The sequence below is a fragment of the Silurus aristotelis genome, assembly GCF_946808225.1.
Source record: "Silurus aristotelis genome assembly, chromosome: 20".
NCBI classification, from domain to species: domain Eukaryota; kingdom Metazoa; phylum Chordata; class Actinopteri; order Siluriformes; family Siluridae; genus Silurus; species Silurus aristotelis.
This window is the reverse complement of record NC_139593.1, coordinates 16692881-16716371: the sequence shown is the minus strand read 5'-3', so window position 1 is coordinate 16716371 and position 23491 is coordinate 16692881. Positions and strand designations below refer to the sequence as shown.

The following is a 23491-nucleotide window of genomic DNA, read 5'->3' as shown; positions in this document are numbered from 1 at the left end:
AGGTAATGTTACTTAATTGGGGCAAGAGACTGCACACACACAGGCATAAATACAGCTTTGAGGATTGCAATTATGTTAACAGAGAAGGCATCACACAGTTAATGTGCAGGTAAAAAGCATCAATTCTTAATGATTATGGGCTCAAACAGCTAAAGACAACCTTAGGTTCCATTACTGTCAGTCAAGAAAATAAATTATTTACGTTGCTGTGTGTTTGGTTTTGGTTTATTTCGTTTCTCCACCAATGTCCTGTCCTTGCTTGTCTCCCTCATATGTCTATACCTATGCATGCAACTGTTTTTCTTAGTATACCTGGTAATACTAAGCCTTGTATCTAGCCAGATTAACACCTATGTGTGCTTGATCTTTTATAGAGTTTTGTGGGTGTTACTAAATATGGTTGGGCGGTTTTGGAAAAGCATTTTGCTCTTAATATGTGATTTACAGAATAAAATATCAACATGTTTACAAAATAACCATTGACAAACTCTATTGTGTGTTTTTTAACTTTTAACTTTTTTTTTATTATTGTGTGTTCCGACATGCATGAAAATATATTTTTGTGGTACAAAACCAAGTCAATATATCATAGAGCTGCTTAATGTCTGACATCACACTTGAAGCAGCAATGAGCACATTTCTTCTTTTTTTTTTAAAGTAATCAATGTTTCAAAAAACAGATTTAAAGTGTTGGCTGGTATAGAGGGTCATGAAGTGCCATTTGTGTATTATATTCAACTTTTTATCAAAATAATGATGATGAATGTTTGGAAAGTAAAAAAAAGGGATGTTAGATGGCTGATGAGGGTTAGGGTTATCAAGACTGTGTGTTGATTTCTGCTGAATAAAGTCTTCTTCTTCGACACCCCACCCTGGGTCCTGAATTTAGTTGTTTTTATTTCCCATTAAAATCTTTTTTTATTAAAGTCTTTATTTGGTAGAACTAAATTTTCTACATTTTTTTAGAGTCGCCCATCCATGGTTGTGGAAACATCTTGCACCAGTAAATTGTTATTTGGCTGTTAGAAAAGGAAAACCATTTTCAATCAATTGTTTAGTACAATAAATTAAGTATAAAAAATGTTTTTTAGTGGTTTTGAATTTAGTTATCAATTAAAATTGAATTGAAAACTTTATTAATTACTTAATAAACTGATAATAATGATATTTATAATAATAATAATTTTGCACTGCAACGCAGGAACTGAAATTGTAAATTTCGTGTCCTTGCAATTGCGTTTACATCAATTGTCGTCATTTCCGCTTTTGGAAACAATTTCATTCGGCTCCACAAAAAACCTGTGACGTGCTCGGTTGTGTCTGACTGCACGGGGACCTGTACAAGTCCCTCAATAATGAAACAGCGCACGGACCGCTGTGTTGCGGCCGCGGACGGCTCTGTACGGAGCACTGCGGCAGGAACGCAGCCATCTGCGTGAAAGAACAGTGTTGTTTTTATTTCCAGCTGGAAAACGGTCGAAGCGCGGTGTCTGCTCGACCCTCGCTGTTTACATCCGCCATGCAGGAGTCGGATCAACGGAAAGGGGCGGCGACGGCGGCGGACGTGCAGGTCGACGAGCAACCGAACGCGCTGATCGCATGCAGAGTCCCTGACGAGGTCTTTAATGACACGCGCGTGAAGGTAGGATACAACATCAAATGGCTCGCGCCAGCGCTTCACCTTTCCCACAGAGCGGCCTAAAGCCTTTAACACTGTTTACTCGACGCGTTGCCCAGGCTGTGACTTGCAGGTACATGCAGGTGAATCATCATGAGTCACACAGCGTTCACGTGTAATGATAGTAGTAATAGTAGTAGTTATAATGGATTATTATTGTATGCATTATTAAATAATAAGGATCATATTTCACACTAATACTGTACTGCTTATATAAAAGTCCACATTCAATTGAATATAACACATCAAGGTCCTGTGATTTTCATTTGGATGAATTATTTATATTAAAACAATTAGCATTTTTTTGCATTCATCATTACAAAGACCTCACACAATGAGGGGCAGCTTTTGTAAATTACTAAACTACAAAAACAGTTATATCATACAATCTTTGCATTTATGCAAGTGTCCAAGATTATCTAATTAGATGTCCCATATTTAGTAAATATGAATAGGAAAGCAAGGATTTGCACAAAGAACATGCAGTCTTGTCTCTGGTGGTAGGATCTTTTAATAACTTTACACCGAATTCACTGCAGACATGAAATTAAAACTGTGTATTTAATACATACAATACAGAGTAATATTATTATATGTATTTGTATGTATATAAGTGTGTATATTGAGCCCAGTCTCATGGAATTTGGTGATGAAGTCACAGAATCTCTACTTCAGCTACCATCAGTGGAAGAGTAAGACATTCGTGAAGGAGTCCACAAATGTCTATACTTTTCTGAGAGCTGTCAGATGGCAAGCCAGGCAAGTTCTTCAGTTTCTGTGCAAAATCTCTACGGCAGAGAGCCTGTAGATAACATTGCTAGTTTAACTACTCTCCAACTAGACTAGTCAGGTTGTTCTGGTTTTGTTGTATTATATTATTATAAACTACATTTTATAAATTATAATGTTATGCATGGTAGTTGAACAGAAATAGAAATATTGATGCAAAAGCACAGCAGGTAAAACAGCATAAGCTAGGTGATATACAGTTAGTAGCCTATTTAATTTACTGCATTAGCCTATACTATCCTCATAACGAGATGAGTGATAGAGCTGCATGCATACCTTTATCTTTTGCACGTTTCCCCCCCTACTTCTTTACTACTTTATTCTGACTTAGGATCCTGATTGCTTAGACCTTTATTTGTCATCCATAATATGATTTTGGATTTAGCTCTCCTTACCGATGTGACGTCACCCCAAATCTTGTCAGTTCTCCCACAGGAAACCCTGAAGGCTGTGGTGATGTCACCCAACCCCCACCATTACTTTCTGGCTGTAAGTGTGAGGGTAATACTCAGAGTGGTGGGTGCGCTCTCTTAACCTGGTTGGGACTCATCGACCCCACAAGGTGGCATGAGGTTATAATTGTGCAAATGAGCATTTGCCCTGTGCCACCCCATAGAAAGATGGGCTGCCCATGTCATCCATGCCTAAATCTGCCACTGGGATCACCTGTTCTTTGTGCACATCATTGCTTTTCTTTCTATCCACAAAATTAAATTAGGGGCAAATAACTAGATAATTTTAGACAGTTACACAAAGACTGCATTATATGAACAATATTTTTTCAAGCTTTGTAGTCTAGTTATTTCCAGAAGCTGCCATTCACAATTTTTGTAATAATGAACTAAAACTGCAGTTGTTTTTTATAGTAATAATTAAAATAAACAAAATCACAAGGCATTAATAAAGTCAGTATGACTTATAATCACAATGCAATAAAAATGTAAACTGTGGTCCTGTAAATATGACAGACAAGTATGGGAATGGTTTTTGAACATGATTTGCATATGCATTTCTTTAAAGTGATTATATTTTGAGTGATATGGAGGGGTTATTTTCAGGGCTTTTTGTGTAGTATTTGCTTTAAAGCCTAAACAAAAAGAATCAAGTGTTTCTGTAAAAAAAAATGTTTGGCTCTCAGTCAGATGTATGTTTTGAGCAGTGCAAATAAGTTCTGTTGTCCCCCTGGACCCTGCTAGTTCTCTCTTCATTATTCAAGTAGGCTCTTCATATTCAGATATTTTTGTATAAAAGACACAGGAACTTTTAACACTCTCCTTTTTATGAAATTATTAAGAAGATTAAATCTAAGAATTTGCTTTATATTGTAGTTTTGGTATGCTTAACATGTGGCATGTTCTATATATAGTTTTCAGTGGGGTTTTGGGAATTATCAGAATAAATATTACATCACTAAACAAATTCTGTTTTGTCAAGAAACCATGCAACCCCCACAAATTATTGTAGATATCTGAATATGGCCCTAGGGGACTCTGGGTTCTCTTGTTTGGTGGATATGACTGAGTAGTGTTATGTTTTGTATCTATGTATAATTGGTTATTAGGAAACCTAAAAAGAGTATTTATATTTTCATTGTCTAGATTTTCTGTGGATTAAAGGTACAAAACCTCAGTTTGATATTTTTTAGATAAAAAAATACGACTGCCCCAGTGCCTCTACTCTCAGTATATGCACCATGGCTCCTCATCTCTGGTGGGCTGCAGTGTAGCTGGCCAAGGAAAAATGCTTCATCTTACTTACCTGATGAGGAATAAATAGCTCCTCTCCTGATGGTAGTGAGCTCTTTCTAAACCTGATCACACCACCTGGTCAAGAGCAGTTGCAGTCTGATTGCATTTGCCACCATCAGTCAGCTTCCCTCTTCTGTCTACAGTGCTCCTCAAATGCAATAAGCACCATCATCTGATTGAAGTGCTAAGACAGGGAATATACTATTATGTCTGTTCATCTGGAAGAGGATTACCAGGTATTGAAAAGCTCCCCTCAAAAGGTCTCCTTCCAGTTGATTACTATTTAATTATTTTATGCATTTTTATTTTACATATTTTTAGGTCATATTCTGAACTTTTACATAAATGTGCCAGATCCAGTTTAAAACAGACCCCTTTATTTGCTCTTTTTAAACCAAAACCTCCTAAGCAGCCTTGCCCTCATCTTGTTGTTTAAGCAACACTCACTGCTTAGTAGAGAATAAACAGTTGTCCATTTATCTGCAAGAGTATTTAAAACACTCAGTGCATGTCTTTTTTTTCCCCACAAAAGACAATGTTTTTGATGTTTTTGAAAATTGCATTGTTGTGCAGAAATACAATACATAGAATAATATCTTGTGTTTATTACTAAGAACAAAATTTTACGTCTGCATTTTTCCTTAGACGATGCTCCTTAAATCTGTTTTTCCCATTTCATGATGTAAGTGAGGATCCAATCCATGTAGTTGAGGTTTAAGTGCCTTGCTGTAGTAGTTGTTATTCTGACAGTCTTCTTATTAAGGCCAACTCACACTGGACACGTCATGTGTAGAGGCACGTCACAGGACCTCATTTAGGTCTTTTTTTTAGTCCTCACCTGTTGTACCAGATGTGTGAATGTTCCAGTTTTCCAGAGTTGCTGCCCTTGTTTTACATTTTGAATCTAATTGGTTTTGTCCATGGACATCTAGCGAAATCTCAAACCCAATATTATGTACATCATTTATCATTGAACAAGTGGATCTCTTTACAGGTATAAAGTAATACTTAAAACTTTCAATTTAAATATGTAAAAAAGTCTTCATTACATTTAAAAACAAAATCTGAATCAAATCTAATACATTTCTACAAAACAGTTTTAAGGTTGCGCATTGTGTTGTATAATAAACATACAAAAATCTTAACCCTTTTAATGGTGCAATATAGTACATGTCATTGTTTGTGTGTGATATTAGAGATATGTAGGCTTCCGCAAGTGAACCTGGTCAGAAACGTAACCTTGTTCGGATTGCCTGAGGGTACAAACTCTTTTTTAGACTTTAAGCACTTTCTTGATGGTGACTTCGAGAAAAGTTTGTTTTTTGGGTGGTTAATGTCTTTGATGATTCTCTTGGTTCTGGTGCAACATCACTGGGTATCAGAGGTGGCAAAAGTACACACATCCATTCCTTAAGTAGAAGTACAGATCCTCATTTTTTTAAATACTCGGGTAAAAGTTGAAGTACTGATTATACCTTTTTACTTAAGTGAAAGTAAAGAAGTCTTGGCTCTGACATGTACTTAAGTAAAAAGTAGTTATTACTTCTACCTGTTTTAGCTGTTAACTGGACCTCACATTATATTACTATTTGATAGATAGATAGATAGATAGATAGATAGATAGATAGATAGATAGATAGATAGATAGATAGATAGATAGATAGATAGATAGATAGATAGATAGATACAACTTTATTGTCATTGCATAGTACAGGTACACAGCAATGAAATGCAGTTTGGCATAGCAAATAGTGCAGATAAATATGTATCATATGTACAGCATGTGAGATATATATATATAAGCATATGTACAGTGATTAAATATAAAGGCTATAACAGTGCAGAGATGTGTGGACATCATTAAGAGCCTTTGCTATGTTTCCACACGGACAGTTAATGAGGTGATACCGGAGAAAGTGCACCTCTTCAAGTCAAGAAGCTTTTATATACTCATATATATATATATATATATATATATATAACAGACATTTTACAGATTTGAATGATGGATTGTTTTTATCTGTACGATCAATAAAGACAGTCATTTAAGTTCGTGTCGCCATTATGAGGGGAAAACCCACAAAACGCCACCTAGAGGGTAAATTGTGTAAAACATGGCGGATTTGGTGTTTGATTTGAGACTTGGCGCAGAAATAAAACAAAAGTTTACTGATTAAAAATATTTTTCGTTGGAGTTTATTTATTTATTGTATATCTAAGTAAAGAAGGGATGCCATGAATAAGTGTATGTTTTGATGGAGGTTTTAATTTCGCCTCTTTTATATTTAGATATTTATTTATGTATTTAAATTTTTTTTTTATAAAAATGGTAAAAACAGAAATGCGCGCTGAATTGATAGCGTTAATAACATCTAGTGCCGTTCAAAATAGTTTTGATTTTGACAGCCAAATATATATATATATATATATATATATATATATATATATATATATATATATATATATATATATATATATATATACAAACAAAACTAATGAAAAATGTTGTTATCTAATGAATGTATCCAGGCTGAAGATCCACATATAGAACACAAGCAGAGAAAAGATGATGATGATCATGAATGTGTCTGTTCTCAGTCATGTTTACATCACTGACTCCCTCTGTCTCATCCAGGTGAACCCCAAACTTCTTACTGCCTTCTGCCTGCTGATTCTTATCTTCGTAAAGAGTGAGGGTCAGGACTTTATACACCAGCGGATTGAAAAAGACAGTAACAGGAAATCGGTTGTTCGGCTTAAATCGGCGTGCAGTGAAAAGAAAAATATATATTTCAACAAATCAATGAATTAAAACTAAAGTAACGAGCCTGTTTTGAAAATGTAAGAAGTAAAAAGTACAGATATTTGTGTAAAAATTTAATGAGTAAAAGTAAAAAGTTGTCTGAAAAATAAATAATGGAGTAAAGTGCTGATACCAGAAAATCTACTTAAGTACAGTAACGAAGTATTTGTACTCCGTTACTTCCCACCTCTGGTGGGTATAAATGTCTGATACATGGGGATACTGTCCTCACCACTCTGGACAGTGCCTTTTGGTCCTGGGCTATGGTATTAGGAGGTAATGTTCACTGTGGGAAGACTCTTCACATATCCCAATGTAAAAAAACCCCACCTTGAACCTGACCAGGCGACATAGGCAATAGAACTGCTGCAGTGCCCCAGTCACTAAGCTGTTTGAGTAGGTTGTCCAGGAGAGGAAACCCCAAATTTCCTATGAAGCTCAATTGTGGCCTTGTTGAGAACTGTAGTTCCTCGTGTGCTTTCTCCTGTGATCAAAATTCTTCTCCTAAGTTCTGATAATGTTTCGGGAGAGAGATTGTACGTGTGACAGCATGAGGGAATGATGCCCACTTCCTCTAAATATGTGTTCTAGTTAGTGATTACGCCTACCACCACTGTGTTATTGGCAACCTTCACCAGCATATTAGTGTTGTGTTTAGCCATGTAGTCACTGGTGTAAAGGCAGCAAAGCACTGCAGTACAACCAGGACACAAACAGGGTTGTTGTGCCTTAAAGTTTGAGGGTGTGTATGGATGAGATACAGTTTCCCATACTGAAAGCATCCAGCCGGAAAGTCCAGGATCTATAATACTTATAAAAGTATTTTATAATTCTATAAAATAGAAGTGTTTCAAGATATGTTGTTACTAATTTCTGCCTGCCCAAATTGATCCTTCATATTTTTTCCCTTATAAATAAATACATTTTATATATATATATAAAATATATTTTATAAATTCTGCTTAGTCCATTCCAATCATTTAGTTTAATAAATGCATTACTATTAGGTAATGCTGGCTTTACACTGTGTGATATTTGGCAGGGTTTTGCTATTGCTGTTGTCACTGTGCTGTGTGTGCATGTTGGAGACAGAGAGAGAGAGGGACAGAGAGAGAGAGAGAGAGAGAGAGAGAGAGAGAGAGACAGACTTGTAAAAATCATTGTATGGCAGCTATAGCGTAGGTGTAAACAGTAACTTGGCTCTCAGGTGTTCCACAACATGAAATGTAACTATCTTCTTTTTCTTTCGGCTGCTCTAATTAGGGCACACCACAGCCGATCATCCATCTCCATACCCCCGTCCTCTACATCTGCCTCTTTCACACCAACTACCTGCATGTCTTCCCTCACCACATCAATGAACCTCCTCCTGCACATGTCCAAACCATTCCCATCCCTTTCACTCTCAGAGATACTCTTCTATCACAAATCACTCCTGCTATCACTCTTCTCCACTCACTCCACCCTGCCTGCACTCTTTTCTTCACTTCTCTAACACACTCTCCATTACTTTGCACTGTTGACCCCAGGTACCTGAACTTCTCCAGCTCTTCTCTCTGCAACCGCACCACTCCACTGCCCTCCCTCTCATTCACACACATGTACTTTGTCTTACTCCTACTGACTTTCATTCCTCTTCTCTCCAGCGTGTACCTCCACCTCTCCAGGCTCTTCTCAACCTGCTCTCTACTCTCACCACAAATAACAATATCATCTGCAAACATCATAGTCCATGGAGGCTCCTGTCTGACCTCGTCCGTCAGCCTGTCTATCACCATGGCAAACTGAAAAGGGCTTAGAGCCGATCCTTGATGCAGTTCAATCTCCACCTTAAACCAGTCTGTTGTTCCTACTGCACACTTCACTGCTGTCACACTGTCCTCATACATGTCCTGCACCACCCTCACAAACTTCTCTGCCACACTTGACTTCCTCATACAATACCACAACTTCACTCTCCACCCTGTCATACGCTTTCTCTAATTTCACAAACACACAATGCAACTCTCTGACCTTCTCTATTCTTCTCCATCAACATTCTCAAAGCAAATAATACATCTGTGGTGCTCTTCGTCGGCAGAAACCATACTGTTGCTCCTAGATGGTCACCTCTTCTCTCAGTCTGGCTTTCACTACTCTTTCCCATAACTTTTCCTTCTTTATTTCTCAGGCATCCTCACACCTTTCAAAATCTTGTTAAATATTCTTGTTAGAAACTCTACTACCATCTCTCCTAAACATCTTCATGCTTCTACCGGTATGTCATCTTGTCCAACCGACTTTCCACTCTTCATCCTCTTAATCGCTGCTCTCACTTCCTCCTTACTAATCCTATCTACATCCTGCTTTACCATCTCTACACTATCCAACCTTCTCTCTCACTCATTTTCCTCATTTATCAGCTGCTCAACACACTCTTCTCACTAGTCAACACATTTCTATCTCCATCGTTTATTGCTCTAACTTGAAGCATGTCCTTCCCATTCCCCTCTGCCTGGCCAATCGCTTCCTTAGTGTCCAACTTCTCATACAGCTTCTCATATGCCTTTTCCTTGGCTTTTGCCACATCCCTCTTCACCTGCTGCCGTATCTGCTTGTACTCCTGCCTTCTTCTCTCATCACTCTGTCGATCCCAATTCTGTTTTGCCAACCTCTTTCTTCTTATGCTCTCCTGCACTTCCTCATTCCATCACCACATCTCTTTGTCTTCCTTTCTCTTTTCAGATGTCACACCAAGTACCTTTCTAACTGTCTCCCTTATCACTTCTGCAGTAGTTGCCCAATCATCCAGCACCTCTTCACCACCACTGAGCCTCTGTCTGACCGCTTCCCTGAACCTCACACTACAGTCTTTTATCTTCGGTTTTCACCATCTTATTTTTCTTTTAGTCCTCACTCTCCTCCTCTTCTTCTTCACCTTCAAAACCATCCTACAGACCGCCATTCGATGCTGTCTAGCTACACTGTCCCCTGCCAACACCTTACAGTCTCCAATATTCTTTAGGTTGCATCTCCACATAGAACATAATCCACCTGTGTGCACCTTCCTCCACTCTTATACGTCACCCTCGGTGTGCTTATACCCCTTGGTGTGCTGTAGTAGTCCATCGCGTATGAACCACGCGAGAGTTCGCTTCCGACCCTGTGCCTGTAATGGTTTATTTTATTTTAGTTGCTATTAATGCTTTTTTTCAGTAGATACAGAATTTTAGTTGTTTTTAGTAATTGATTTTGTTTATTTATAATATATATATATATATATATATATATATATATATATATATATATATATATATATATATATATATATATATATATATATTAGTGAGGGACGAGGAGCAGATTCTGGCTGAAGAAAACATCATAAACTTTCCAAAGTTTAGGATCATTTCACAGTAAAACATAAAGAAAACACTGTACAGCACGGTTACCATTTTTTAAAGTAATTAGAAATAGATTTTTATTTTTATTATTATTTTATACAGTACTGTGTAGAGCAGGTAATGGTGCACGTTTTTAAAGCTGGTGATAAATTCACAAATTTAGTTCATTGAGAATTTAAAATGAATATTTTCCCTTTAAACTACCCTACGCTGCCACTGCGGAGGGACTTTTTAAACGCAACTGTGTTTGCATTTTGATGTAATATGGCTATTATAAGCTCTAAAAGGATTTAGTTTTCACTGATATTCTTGTATACAATTTCATCAATAAAAATGTTGATTTTTCTAAAAAGAAAAACAAATTACTTGTTCATTTTAAGAGACGTGACTTTTTCTTTCTCTTATTTAGTATTGTTTTTTAATAAAGAAAAAGTACTTCTTTTCTGATTACTTGATTAATCGATGGAATAATTGTTAATTCTCAATTACTTAATCAATATCAGCAGCATTAAGTATGTATTATATACAGTATATCACAAAAGTGAGTACAACCCTCATATTTCAGCAACTATTTTATTATACCTTCTCATGGGATAATATTATAGAAATGAAACTTGGATAGTCAATGTGCAGCTTGTACAACAGTACAGATTTACTGTCCTCTGAAAATAACTCAACATATAGCCATTATTGTCAAAATAGAAAGCAACAAAAGTGAGTACACTCTAAGTGATAACAGCGTATGTCGTGTAACCATGTAAAGCGAAATGTCCTATTCATTCATTTTTTTCTGTTTGGCAGGACAATACAAATTTGTGTAACTTGTATTAGAGCTATTCAAATTTGGTAATTTGAGTAAGGTTTGAGCAGTGTGCATTTGGTACCTGGGCCTGTGGGGACTTACCTGACTTAATCCACCTCTTAATACCACCACTATCATGTCGCAATTAAAGAAACTATCAATACTATACAAAAACGCAATATAACAATACTTGCCATTTCAGCAAGAGAGGCATTTCACATATTTAGGGTGAATACCATTTTACTAAAACAAGGAACCCAGTTAAGACCCCAAACCTCTAGACTACAACCTCAACTGTGCACCTACATCATATGGAGCAGTTCATAATCAATATTTGTCTAATAACATGACAAATATAAAAAACTGTAATAAAATACATCATACTCACCAGAGATGCATAGTCATAATGCATACTCCTATAATTTTCACCGCTCCTCAGAGGCTGTAATCCAGTGGTACCGCTTGTATTCACTGGTCTGGAAGTGGCGAACAAACCCAAATCCTGGGCTGAGACAGGCTAGTTTGGTGGTTTGGGGTTTCTGGAAAAGTCCGCCTTGAAAATAGATTTTTAAGTATGCCCAAGACCAAATCAATTTCTCTTCCTCTGTAGGCATAAAAAGTCTAACTCTGATGTATTAATGTGTGCAGAGCACTAAAGATGTGTCTGTAGCTTGGCTGTATTTGGCTGTAACAAATTCCCTCTGACCAACCAATCAGAGGACGGAAAAATGCTGACACTAACATCCACATACACGTGCTGGAAGCAGTGCAGCCAAGAGAAACGCTATGAAATGAAGAGAATAAACTGTTGGGAATAAATTAATACAATTTCATGTAACAAATATTAGAATTTAGGTTGTAAATGTAGGTCAGTGCTTCTGATAGTGTTTAGGCCAGCATACTGCAACAAGTCGGTTTGCATGGCTGTCCTCCCAGAAGTAAGCCTCCTCTGAAGCTGGCTCACAAAGCCTGCAAATAGTTTGTTGAAGGCATCCTTTTCATGAGCAATAATTTTTGGAACCATGTCCTGTGGTCTGATGAGACTAAGATAAACTTGTTTGGCTCAGATGGTGTGCAGCATGGGTGGCGATGCCCCGATGAGGAGTAACAAGACAATTGTGTCTTGCCTACAGTCAAGCATGGTGGTGGTAGCATTATGGTCTGAGGCTGCAGGAGTGCTCCTGGTACATTGAGGGGAAACATGGATTTCAACATTTACTGTGACATTCTGAAGCAGAACATGATGCCCTCCTTTCAGAAACTGGACTGAACGGCAGTTTTCCAACATAATAACGACCCAAAACACACCGCCAAGATGACAACTGCCTTGCTGAGAAAGCTGAAGGTGGAAGTGATGGAGTGAGCAATATGTCTCCAGGCCTGAATCCTATTGTGGCAGCGGGGCGCGAGTGGAGGGCGGAGCCGGACGGAACGAGCGGTAAGAACAACCTGCTGCTGATGAGAGTAATCAGTGCGCTCTGTTTCAGTCCGGCAACACTAATAAAGAGGAGAGAGATGCCAACCTCGAGGAGAGAGTGTCACCAAGCAGAGAGACGAGAGGAAGGGTCACCGAACGGGGACTAAACGCAAACGGGTGCCGGTGGAAAAGGCGTGCTGGTCCGTGAGGAAACTCGGGCGGCGCTAAGAGAGAAAGCGGCCGGTCTGCGATTGAGACGGGCAGACGCCGAAGGAAGTGCATGTCGATCCGGGAGAGACTGCCGGCAAACGTCGGGAAGGAAAGGCGTCCCGAACCGCGAGTGTGTGGGTGTGCCCTGGCGTAAATACTGGAGAGGAAAGCGCCAGGGTGAAAACGAATGTAAATAAAGATGGCTCTGCTTGGTGAACTATTGCCTGTCTGTCTTTCTTCCAGTACGGGGTCAGTGAGTTTGTTACACCTATTGAGCATCTGTGGGGCATCCTCAAGCAGAATGTGGAGATGCGCCATGTGTCTTAACATCCATCAGCTCTGTGATGCCATTATGGAGGAGTGGAAGAGGATCCCAGCAACAACCTGTGCAGCTCTGGTGAATTCCATACCCAGGAGGATTAAGGCAGTGCTGGATAACGAGGGTGTTCTCACACAAAATATTAACACTTTAGACACACTTTTGACATGTTAACTTAGTTGTACTCACATTTGTTGGCAGCTATTTAGACAGTAATGGCTGTATGTTGAGTTATTTTCAGAGGACAGTAAATCTGTACTGCTATACAAGCTGCACATTGATTACTCATTAAATATATTGTTAAGTTTCATTTCTACAGTACTGTCCCTTGGAAAGATGTACTAAAATGGTTGCTGAAATGTGAAGGGTGTACTCACTTTTGTGAGATAGTGTATACTAAAACTAGCCTGTCTCTGCAGAGTCTCTGATCTCACCCTGGACCAGTCTTTTGCCAGAACATGATAACATAAATTTCTGACCTGTAGCCCAAGATTCATGAATTATTTAAAAATATATATATATTAATAACATTTAATAACAGTCCTGTAAAAAACAACAGGGTTCTTCTCAACCTGGATGCACAGGTGCAGAATTTCCTTATAAGAGGTAGTTAAGCTGCCATTTGTAAATCTATAAGGTGCTATAGCAGAAGATATTAAGTGCTAGCTAACACATATAGTGACTGGAACATGTGGTGGTGGACTGTATAGCAGTTTATCCTAGAGAGTACTGGCTGAGAAATAATTTATGCAAATAAATTTAACAGACAAGTATCGGACATAATACATAAATACTGGGGAATCTATGTAGTCTATGTCTGGTAGTATACTCTTACACTTGAAGAAAACAAATTACAATCCATCTTGGTGGTTACACAGAAATGTAAAAAGACAGAAATGTGTTTAGACACCTGTCAGTTTAGGCAAGGCTGTTTAGTAACATTGTACATAAGATAATATATATTTTGTTAGTCTGGTGATGCATTCTGGAAATAGAGTGGGTCTACAGAAAAAAATATCTCTTGGCTAGAGCTGCAACAACTAATTGATAATAATCGATAAAGAAATTTGTTGTGAATGAATGTCATTATCGATTAGTTGGGCTGCTCAAGTTACGGTTTAGTGTGATTGTAAGATAACAGCTGCCTGGGAAAATGCTGGACAGTACAGGGTCAACCCGCAGCAGGAAAAAGTGTGTTCCAAGTCATACAAGGCATGGGAGCATTTTATATTAAACACAACAAAGAAAGCTGTGCCTGGAAGCTTGTGTGGGATTGAAGTAACACAGTGATGCATGAGCACGTGAAAAGAAAACACACTGGTGTCACGGATGAAGGTGAAACATCAGCACGGTGAGCAGAAACTGTAGAATCCTCGTTATGTGAAAATGGCGTAGTTTAATGAAGTGCTATGGTATAAACTGTTTGTTGTAACTTCGGGAAAGTCGCACTGGATCTGTTCTGTCGTGACTTGCGAGCATCAATCAGCTCGCTCTCGACATTGTGATGATTCAATTAAATCAGCGTAAACAAACACTAAATCTAAAAGCAGCAAATAACAGCAGCAGTAAATGATTACTTTTTTTTTTAATAAGCCTGTTAGTTTGCTGCGTTTCTCCGTTCCATTCTCTTTTTTTGCCATTTGTCTACTACAGTACAACAGTAAATCAAACGTGATTTACTGCGGCTTAACTACATTTAAATGCTTGTTTTCATTGTTTGCATATTAAATTTATGCGCCATTTAATTATTATACAAAATTTAATTAATTATATATGCTAGATGATTATATTTTCACAAAGGTTTCTTTAACAAAACCTGTCAAAACAATGATATATTTTATTTTATATAGATTTTATTTGAGCATTGTTGTCAACTTGCAATCTGCAAAATACAATACAAATGTTGATTTACCCAAATTGCTTCACGTTTCATACTGAAATGCTGTTTTATTTCAAGCTTTTTTTTTAACAGAAAGAAGCAATTTTGTTCACAGGAGAAATCCCCCATGCACTCCTCAACAAGCAGCAATTATAAGCTTTAAAATTACTAAATCAAATATGCTTAAACTCAATTTGTGGCTTTTGCATTATTATAATAAGCAAAACATCTAATTATTCAATTAAATATTAGATAAATAATTAATTATCTTATTTTTTATCCAATTCCTAAAAAAAACAACCATCCGATTAATTGATTATGAAAATAATCGTGAGTTGCAGCATTACTCTTGGCCATGGTACAGGATTTTCTATGTTGTCTTTTTCTATTTTTTTCTCATCTTCAGGACCAGTTTGAGGCACTGTTTCAGCAGTTTGATACAGGAGTATATTTCCAGTTCTTCAAAAGCTTTCTCCGTGTACGCATTAATTTCACCAACTCTGTGGCTGCTACTCAGGCAAGATTGAACCTTCACAAGAGTGACTTTAATGGCAAAGAGATGCGCCTTTATTTTGCTCAGGTACCAATAACCACATTAGAGTACAGTAACCACACAATAAAGAATGTATATGACTAAAACTTGTTTTAGACTACATTCAATGACTGTTGACTGGATTAAACATTTTCTGAACATTGTTTCCTTTCTGTATTGCTTTTCTCTCCTCCTTCTTGCTGCACCATTCTTCTTTCAGTCTGTGCATATAGGTAGCCCTCGATTAGAGCCCCCAAAGCCAGAGAAGCAGTTCCTCATTTCTCCTCCAGCTTCTCCTCCAGTGGGTTGGAAGCCGTCTCCAGATGCTACACCTTTGATTAACTATGACCTGCTGTGTGCTGTCTCCAAACTTGGACCAGGTAAAAATACACTGCAGCAGTCTCACTGCAGAAACCAACACTTCATCCTACATTTGTCCTTACACATCAATAGTGATACTATCTTTGAGCTTCACTTTGAGCTGTAGCTTTTGCTAAATCACCTTATATACCTGAACATGAAAAGAAACAGATTAGCCAGTTTAGTTACTGTTTATATACAATGACATGATACAGTGGATATGAACAATATGCATACCTCTGTTAAAATTGCTTCTTTTTGTGGTGAAAAACAAATACAAATATTTTAGCAAAGAATGTTTTTCATTGTACAAACTGTTTTTGATGATTTATTTATACCTGGTTTATAATGTTTCAGGTTATCTAACATTAACTAGCTTAATGCTGTTCACTTAATTTGTGTTTGTATATGCAAACAATGAGCAGTTTATTAAGAACATGCTAATCAGCCAATCGTATTGCAGTAGTGTATAAAACCATGCAGGTTCAAACCACTAGCTTTGGGTAATGTTCACATCAGCCAACATAATAATTTTATAAGTGCTTATCTGGGTTTTTCCACACACTTTGGAGTTTACATAGAAGGGTGCAATAAAGAAAAACATCTAGTGAGAGGCAGTTTTTTGGACAGAAATGCCATGTTATACATAGAGAGACTGAGAATGACAAGGCTAGTTTGTGATGGCAGAATGGTTACAATAAGTAAAATGAATCACTCTAAGTTTGTGGGGAGCAGAAATGTATCTAAATATGCACCATGAAGTGAAAAGATTTACTCTCCTGTCAGCCAAAAATTGAAAGTTGAGGTTGCAGTGGTACAGCCTGTTTTGGTGATGGTGAATCCTGATACATTTTCTTTGTTATAACTGTTTTAGGTGAGCAGTATGAGTTACACACTGGAACTACCACCACTCCTAGTGTGATAGTACATGTGTGTGAAGACGATGACAGCTCGGGAAGTGAGGAAGACCCAGATGGAGGAACCCGGGCCCGCCCCAAAATCATTCAGACTCGGCGCCCGGATTATTCTTGCTCTGTCAAGAAGTGAATTTACTTTAACAATTTGGCAAAGTGGTAATTGAACTGGTAATCCAGTTTCACCCTCCACATGGAGGCAGCAAATATAAACATCTATTTCTGATATGGAATATTTGCCATCACATATGCTTCTGATTTAAAATCTGGTAGAATAAAGCATTTAAAAGTGCATTTAATTTATTTAATTAAAAAAAAGCTGTTGCTTGGAATTTACATCCTCATACTGCAGAAGTGGCATTTGGAGAGTCTGTTTTATTATTTTTTTTTATGTGTGAATGTCTACACTGTTAATGGACACTAATGTAGACCAACTCATTGTCATTATGTTGTAGATTGTTGTATTTGTCTATGTTGATTCTTGTATGGTGTATAACTGTTCTTGTAGTTTTTCAATTTTGTCTCTATTATGCGCTAGGGGCTGTATTCAGTGTTGAGGTAAATAAGCAGGAGGTAATGAGGAGTGAATGCTGAAATTGTACTGATTTGTATTCAGATCTCAGAGGCAACTACACACTTGAGTCAGGGTCACACCAGCCCTTACAGATTTATTCATTTGGAACAATATCAGACAAGAATAAACGTGTCTGGAGGTTCAGTGAACTCCTGAGCCAAATACATATTTTCTTGTTTGTCACTGAGGAGACATTATGCTGCAGAGTGCTGGATGCCACTTGATAAACTTGTACAATAGCTTATTACTAGCAGTAGTTCTTGCTATACTTGCTATTTTTAATAGCTAAAGAATTGCTTAAAACTATCTATGTTTATAATTCTGTTGTATGACACATGGTGTTTTGAAACAGTAATTGGAAGCAATTCCTCTTGAGTCAACTTAATGCACATTAGAAGTAGCATAAAAGATGCAAATTAGAATATTAAGAATGAATTAGAAATATGCTATTCCCAGACTGCAGCTAATAATGATCCATGTGAATAGTTCTGCTATGTTTCCTCCCAAAATCATATGGCAAGAAAAGAATTACTTCTACAATTATTATTGTATAAATCTTCCAATTTTTTTAACAAATTGATACTTACTGTAAGAAAGGCAACTTCTGAGTCATGAACTACACTAAAAAATAATTTAAATATTCTCCCAGAAAATCAAGTAAAAGTGAATATTCATGTACCTTTTGAATTCTGCATGTCTGAATACGGCCCTTGAAGAATAATGCCTTATTATGTGGTACGCATTCGATGTGACTTGAGTGTCGCTTCATTTCTGTTACATAAAATGATCTAATGTGATCTGTTGTACTCTGTTGTCTGTTGAGATTAGTCAAACCCAATGTCAAAGGATAAAGAAAGTAAAATTTTTAAATGCATTCTGTGATTTGTATCAAATTTACCATCACTACAGTACAAGTATGAGGTGCATTTGAATGTAGCATCTATCTTTTCAAAAACTGATAAACTGATCCTTAGACAGCAGGAATGTTCTGTTATTCAGTGGTTCAGTAAAATGAAATCCTCCCTGCTACTCCCCATATACCCTCCTGTCCTGTCCCTGTCCACCTGTCTCTGCACTGTTAGATTTTGCCATGCCTTAATTCCATATGCAAAAGGGGAACTGTGTCACATTAGGCTCAACATTACTTTTCATTACTACATGTAAGTGCACGTTAAAGCAACCAGTCAGTCCTGTTATGGCCAGTGTTGGAACCTGCTCACACTGGCCCAATACTGGATTCTTTTATCGACTATGACAAAATAACAGCAAAATGTATATGGTTAATAACTTGTTTAATGGCCTTTTAATTGATATTCACTTATTAGCAAGCTGTAATCATTTGAAGGTAAATAAAAACCTTCAACATTACTCTCTGAGGTGACTTGTGAAAGTAGAATTAGGTGATGTAGGAAAGGATGAGAAACAATGAGAAATATGCACCTTTCAGTAAATAACTGGTAAGATTGGATAATACAGAATAAAAAGAATATTGCTTATATTGTGTCTGATATTGTTATGAGGTCAGCTGTGAAATTTAGTGTGAGGTATTACCCATTCTTCAGAGAGACTGTTTCCAGTTTTAAATAGATACATGCATAACTCATGAACTATATGCTAAAAGCTAATAACCTTCAAATTCTGACATCTGTAGGGACTTTTTAAACCCCCAGTTTAAAAAACACTGGGTGTTCAAAACAAGTGCAACAGCAAGTGTTTATGGTTCTATATTTTACATATACAGGTGCATTATAATAAATTAGAATGTTGTGGAAAAGTTCATTTATTTCAGTAATTTAACTCAAATTGTGAAACTCGTGTATTAAACAAATTGACAAGGCACACAAGGCACACAAACTAAAGTATTTTAAGTGTTTGGTTCTTTTAATTTTGATGATTTTGGCTGGAAAATGAAAGTTTCCACGACATTCTAATTTATTGAGATGCACCTGTACCTGCCAAATCTAGGCCCATGTTATAGACCAGAGGTCCCCAACCACTGTGGATCATTTGGCACCAGAAAGCAAAAAAGTTTATATTTTTATTTAATTTTCATTTTTTACCGCATATTTTGAAAGATGAATACACTGTATAAAACTGCATTATTTATAGCAAAAAGAAATCTCTAGAATAGACTCAATTTGTCAAAGACTGAACATTGATATGCCCTTATCCAGAGAGACTTTTGCAAGTGCTTTGAAGTCTCTATCATTGAATCACTGATTCATTAAAACACAGACTAAGAATAGAGTCAGAGAAATGAGATATGGGAGAGAATATATATATTTTTTTATTATTATTATTATTTTTATTACAAGTACTAATTTAAGTACTGCTACAAGAGGTAGGTCTTGTTTACATGTAATCTTCAAAAGTTCATGTAAATAAATGAAAACTAATGCTTTTAAACCTCACATTAACACAAACATTACTTCATTTCACACTTCTAAGCAGGACACTGATAGAAGCATAAAACATGTTAAATAATCCATATGTATTCATTTATTTATTTTCTTACATATGTCTTTACAGAGTAATAAATAGGATGGTTGTATAAAAAGGTAGCAAACTAAATTAATGTTAGCAGATAAACAAACAAAAGCCCCAACTGTGGTCTGGTCAGAAGAGCTGTCAAAGCTGTCGTACCGACCACGCTGAAAGGACCCTGCATGTCTGGAGAAAGAAAGGAAAGTTGTACTGAAAAACAAAGAGTAAAGTACTTTAAATTAAAAATAAATATACTAACAGGAATGGATTATGCACACATTTCCATATTTCTACCAGAGTAAAGTATTTTCATTTACTAATTGAATTTTAATATACATGTTTAATTTATATGGCTGTTGATTAAATTAAATACACTATCTAAAGAAGTTTCCTAACCTACACTATATGAACAAAAGTATTAGGACACCTGACTTTTCCAGGCAAATGGTTCTTTCCCAAACTCTTATTTGTTATCTGTTTTTGGATGCAGAAGCATACATTTGTATTGAACCCTATTAACTCAACCCTGTTGAACACCTTTGGGATAAATGTAAACTCTGACTGCACCCTGGGCCTCCTCACCTGATCACAAATGTTGAGCTCAGTAGCTCCTACTTTTATACCAAAGACTGTTGAAAGAACATTTACTTATAATCTTATACTCAAGTAATCATGTTAGTTCTCACTCTCCAGTGTTCTGTATTGTTGAAAGATTTATGATCAAACTCTTGATGTCACCCAAATGAGGATGGGTTCCCCTTTTGAGTCTGGTTCCTCTCAAGGTTTCTTCCTCATAACATCTAAGGGAGATTTTCCTTGCCACAGTCGCCATGGCTGCTCATCAGGGATAAATGCACACGATTCAGCTTGACTGTTGATTTCTGTAAAGCTGCTTTGAGACAATGTCTGTTGTGAAAAGCGCTATAGAAAATAAACTTGACTTGACTCACCTCAACTTCAACAGTATCTGACTTTACTAACACTCTTGTCTGAATGAGCACAAATCTCCACAAGCACACTCCAAAATGTAGTGGAACATCTCAGAAGAGTGGAGGGAATTATGAGGGCAAATTGGAGCTAAATGTGTAATTCAATGCTCAAAAAGCACATACTAGACTTATGAACTGGTGTCCACATAATTTTGTTATTATAGTGTATATAGGAATATATACACATCCATTAGGGTTGCACAAGCCAGTGCACTCTTAGTGCCGGTCCCAAGCCTGGATAAACGGGGAGGGCATCCAGTGTAAAACATGTGCCAAATCAAATATGCGGATCGCGAATGAGAATTTCATACCGGATTGATCGAGGCCTAGGTTACCAATGACCACCACAGGTATGTTGTGTGTTCAGACCAAGTGGAGGGGAGTAAGACCAGGAACATTAGAGGTGGGTTTAAACTGTTCTATCATGGTGTGGATGGAAAGAGAAATGGTGTAGGGGTGATCCTACAGTAAGAGTGTAGTGGAGGTGAAGAGGAAATTGAAAGGAGGACAAAGAGACATGGTGATGGAATGAAGAAGTGCAGGAGAGCATAAGGAGAAAGAGGTTGGGGAAACAGAATTAGGATCGACAGAGAGATGAGAAAAGTAGGCAGGAGTACAAGGAGATGTGGCAGCAGGTAAAGAGGGATGTGGCGAAAGCCAAGGAAAATGCATATAAGGAGCTGTATTAGAAGTTCAACACTAAAGAAGGAGAAAAGGATTTGTTTCGAATCCTGGATTCTGAATTCTGGAAGGTGTGAGGATGCCTGAGGAATGGAGTAGAGAGGAGGAGTGTGCTGGTACCGATATTTAAAAATAAGGGCGATGTGCAGACCTGCAGTACATTTAGGGGAATTAAGTTGATCAGTCACACCATGAAGTTATGGGAAAGAGTAGTGGAAGCCAGACTGAGAGAAGAGGTGACCATCTGTGTGCAACAGTATGGTTTAATGCAGAGAAAGAGCACCACAGACGTAGGAGAGAAGTTCAGAAGAAGTTGCATTGTATGTTTGTGGATTTAGAGAAAGTGTACGACAGGGTGGAGAGAGAGGAGTTGTGGTATTGTGATAATGAGGAATCACAATACACAGCGTATGTAGGACTTTTTGGAGACAAGGTGAGGGGAGGCGAGATTGAGATGGTTTGGACATGAGGAGGGACATGGGGTATATCGGTAGGAGAATGCTGAGGATGGAGCCACCACGAAAGAGAAAAAGAGAAAGGCCAAGGAAAAGGTTTATGGATGTGGTAAAAGAAGACATGCAGGTAGTTTGTTTGAAAGAGCAGATGTAGAGGATGGGGGTATGGAGACGGATACTCTGCTGTGGTGACCCCTAATAGGAGAAGCCAAAAGAAGAAGAAGAAGAAGAAGTGTATATAGGCCTTTATTTTATTTTTTTTTACCATTAGAGCCCTCTAGAGGCCACTTTCAGTAATAAGGTGAAGCCCAAGGTTACAGAAGCTCTAGTACGCCACAATTCTTAATACAGCCAACTGTCTTATTTAGGTTAGAAGAACTGGCACTATGGTCACAGTTAAATTTACTCAATTGTTATTTGTATAGCACTTTTAATAGTGGACAATGTCTCATAGCAGCTTTACATAGATAAAGTGGTAATAAAGAATGTATAACTTCCTTATTCCTTATAACTTCTTGTTCCTTATAATTAAGTTTGTCCCTAATGAACAAGCTAATTTAGGTAAAAACTATACAGATTACAGCTTGTATTGTAGTTATAAAGACTATGATGCTAAAAATGAGCACAGATCAGTGTTTGTCGATCTAACATATGAACATTGCTTACTTTGCTTATCCTGCTTCTTTAAGCTGACGTTCAGTCATCCTTCTTGTTGTCAATAAGTTCCTTTGCTTCCTGTGTAACTTTTCTTTCTTGCTCTAACTGCTTTTTTATGGCTGCTTCTATTTTCTTCTGCTGATACAGTTTAGCCCCAGCAAAGGCAAGACACAAAAGAAGAGTTTTGGCTGCAAGAATGTACAGCAGCAGCGGGACATTTTCCAAAGCCTGAAACAAAACAAAACAAAAATATTGTTGAATAATAGAATAATAAACAAGAAGTGGCACTGCCAATTCATACATGTGTTCTTACAAATCCAGTCAGTGTCAGTGCTAATGAAAATTATTAACACAATAACTATGATGACAGATTCGGATTGAAATGAATATAAACAGTGTTATAGTGACTTAGGATTGGAGTTGTGTATTTAAGTGCCCATCACTGAACAGCACACCCCAAAAATTATAAAAATATAATAGAGTTTTAGAGTCACCCAAATATAGGATGCATTTGCTTTTAGATAATAATTAGAAATAAATGAATAAGCACTAACCAATAAATTTATTTTGTATAACCTATTTATCTGATACAAATAAATACAAAATATACAGTTATATACAAATAAAACTGAATACCAAATACTATTAATATTATTATTATTATTACTGGGAACAGTCTGGAAGTAATCATTAATACTGGGAACAGTCTGGAAGTAATCATCAATACTGGGAACAGTCTGGAAGTAATCATCAATACTGGGAACAGTCTGGAAGTAATCATCAATACTGGGAACAGTCTGGAAGTAATCATCAATAC

The 23491-nt window shown here is 37.1% G+C and overlaps 2 protein-coding genes across 2 annotated transcripts in view; both read left to right on the top strand.

Moving 5' to 3' along the window:
* The window catches only part of LOC310715754 (chloride intracellular channel protein 5), a 161418-nt gene that overhangs the window by 28960 nt on the left and 108967 nt on the right, over nucleotides 1–23491 (top strand). The window lies entirely within an intron of this gene.
* On the top strand, nucleotides 1247–18278 carry rcan1b (regulator of calcineurin 1b). Its single transcript, XM_083522504.1, has 4 exons — nucleotides 1247–1642; nucleotides 15435–15608; nucleotides 15781–15940; nucleotides 16795–18278. Exons 1-4 carry the CDS (start codon nucleotides 1520–1522, stop codon nucleotides 16965–16967), a joined length of 630 nt encoding a protein of 209 aa, XP_083378630.1. The 5' UTR covers nucleotides 1247–1519; the 3' UTR covers nucleotides 16968–18278.

Coding starts and splice junctions, on each gene's coding strand:
- rcan1b (XM_083522504.1), top strand. CDS start 1,520: ATGCAGGAGTCGGATCAACGGAAAGGGGCGGCGACGGCGGCGGACGTG. Junction 1,643..15,434: donor TTAATGACACGCGCGTGAAG/GTAGGATACAAC, acceptor TCTCATCTTCAG/GACCAGTTTGAGGCACTGTT. Junction 15,609..15,780: donor TGCGCCTTTATTTTGCTCAG/GTACCAATAACC, acceptor TTCTTCTTTCAG/TCTGTGCATATAGGTAGCCC.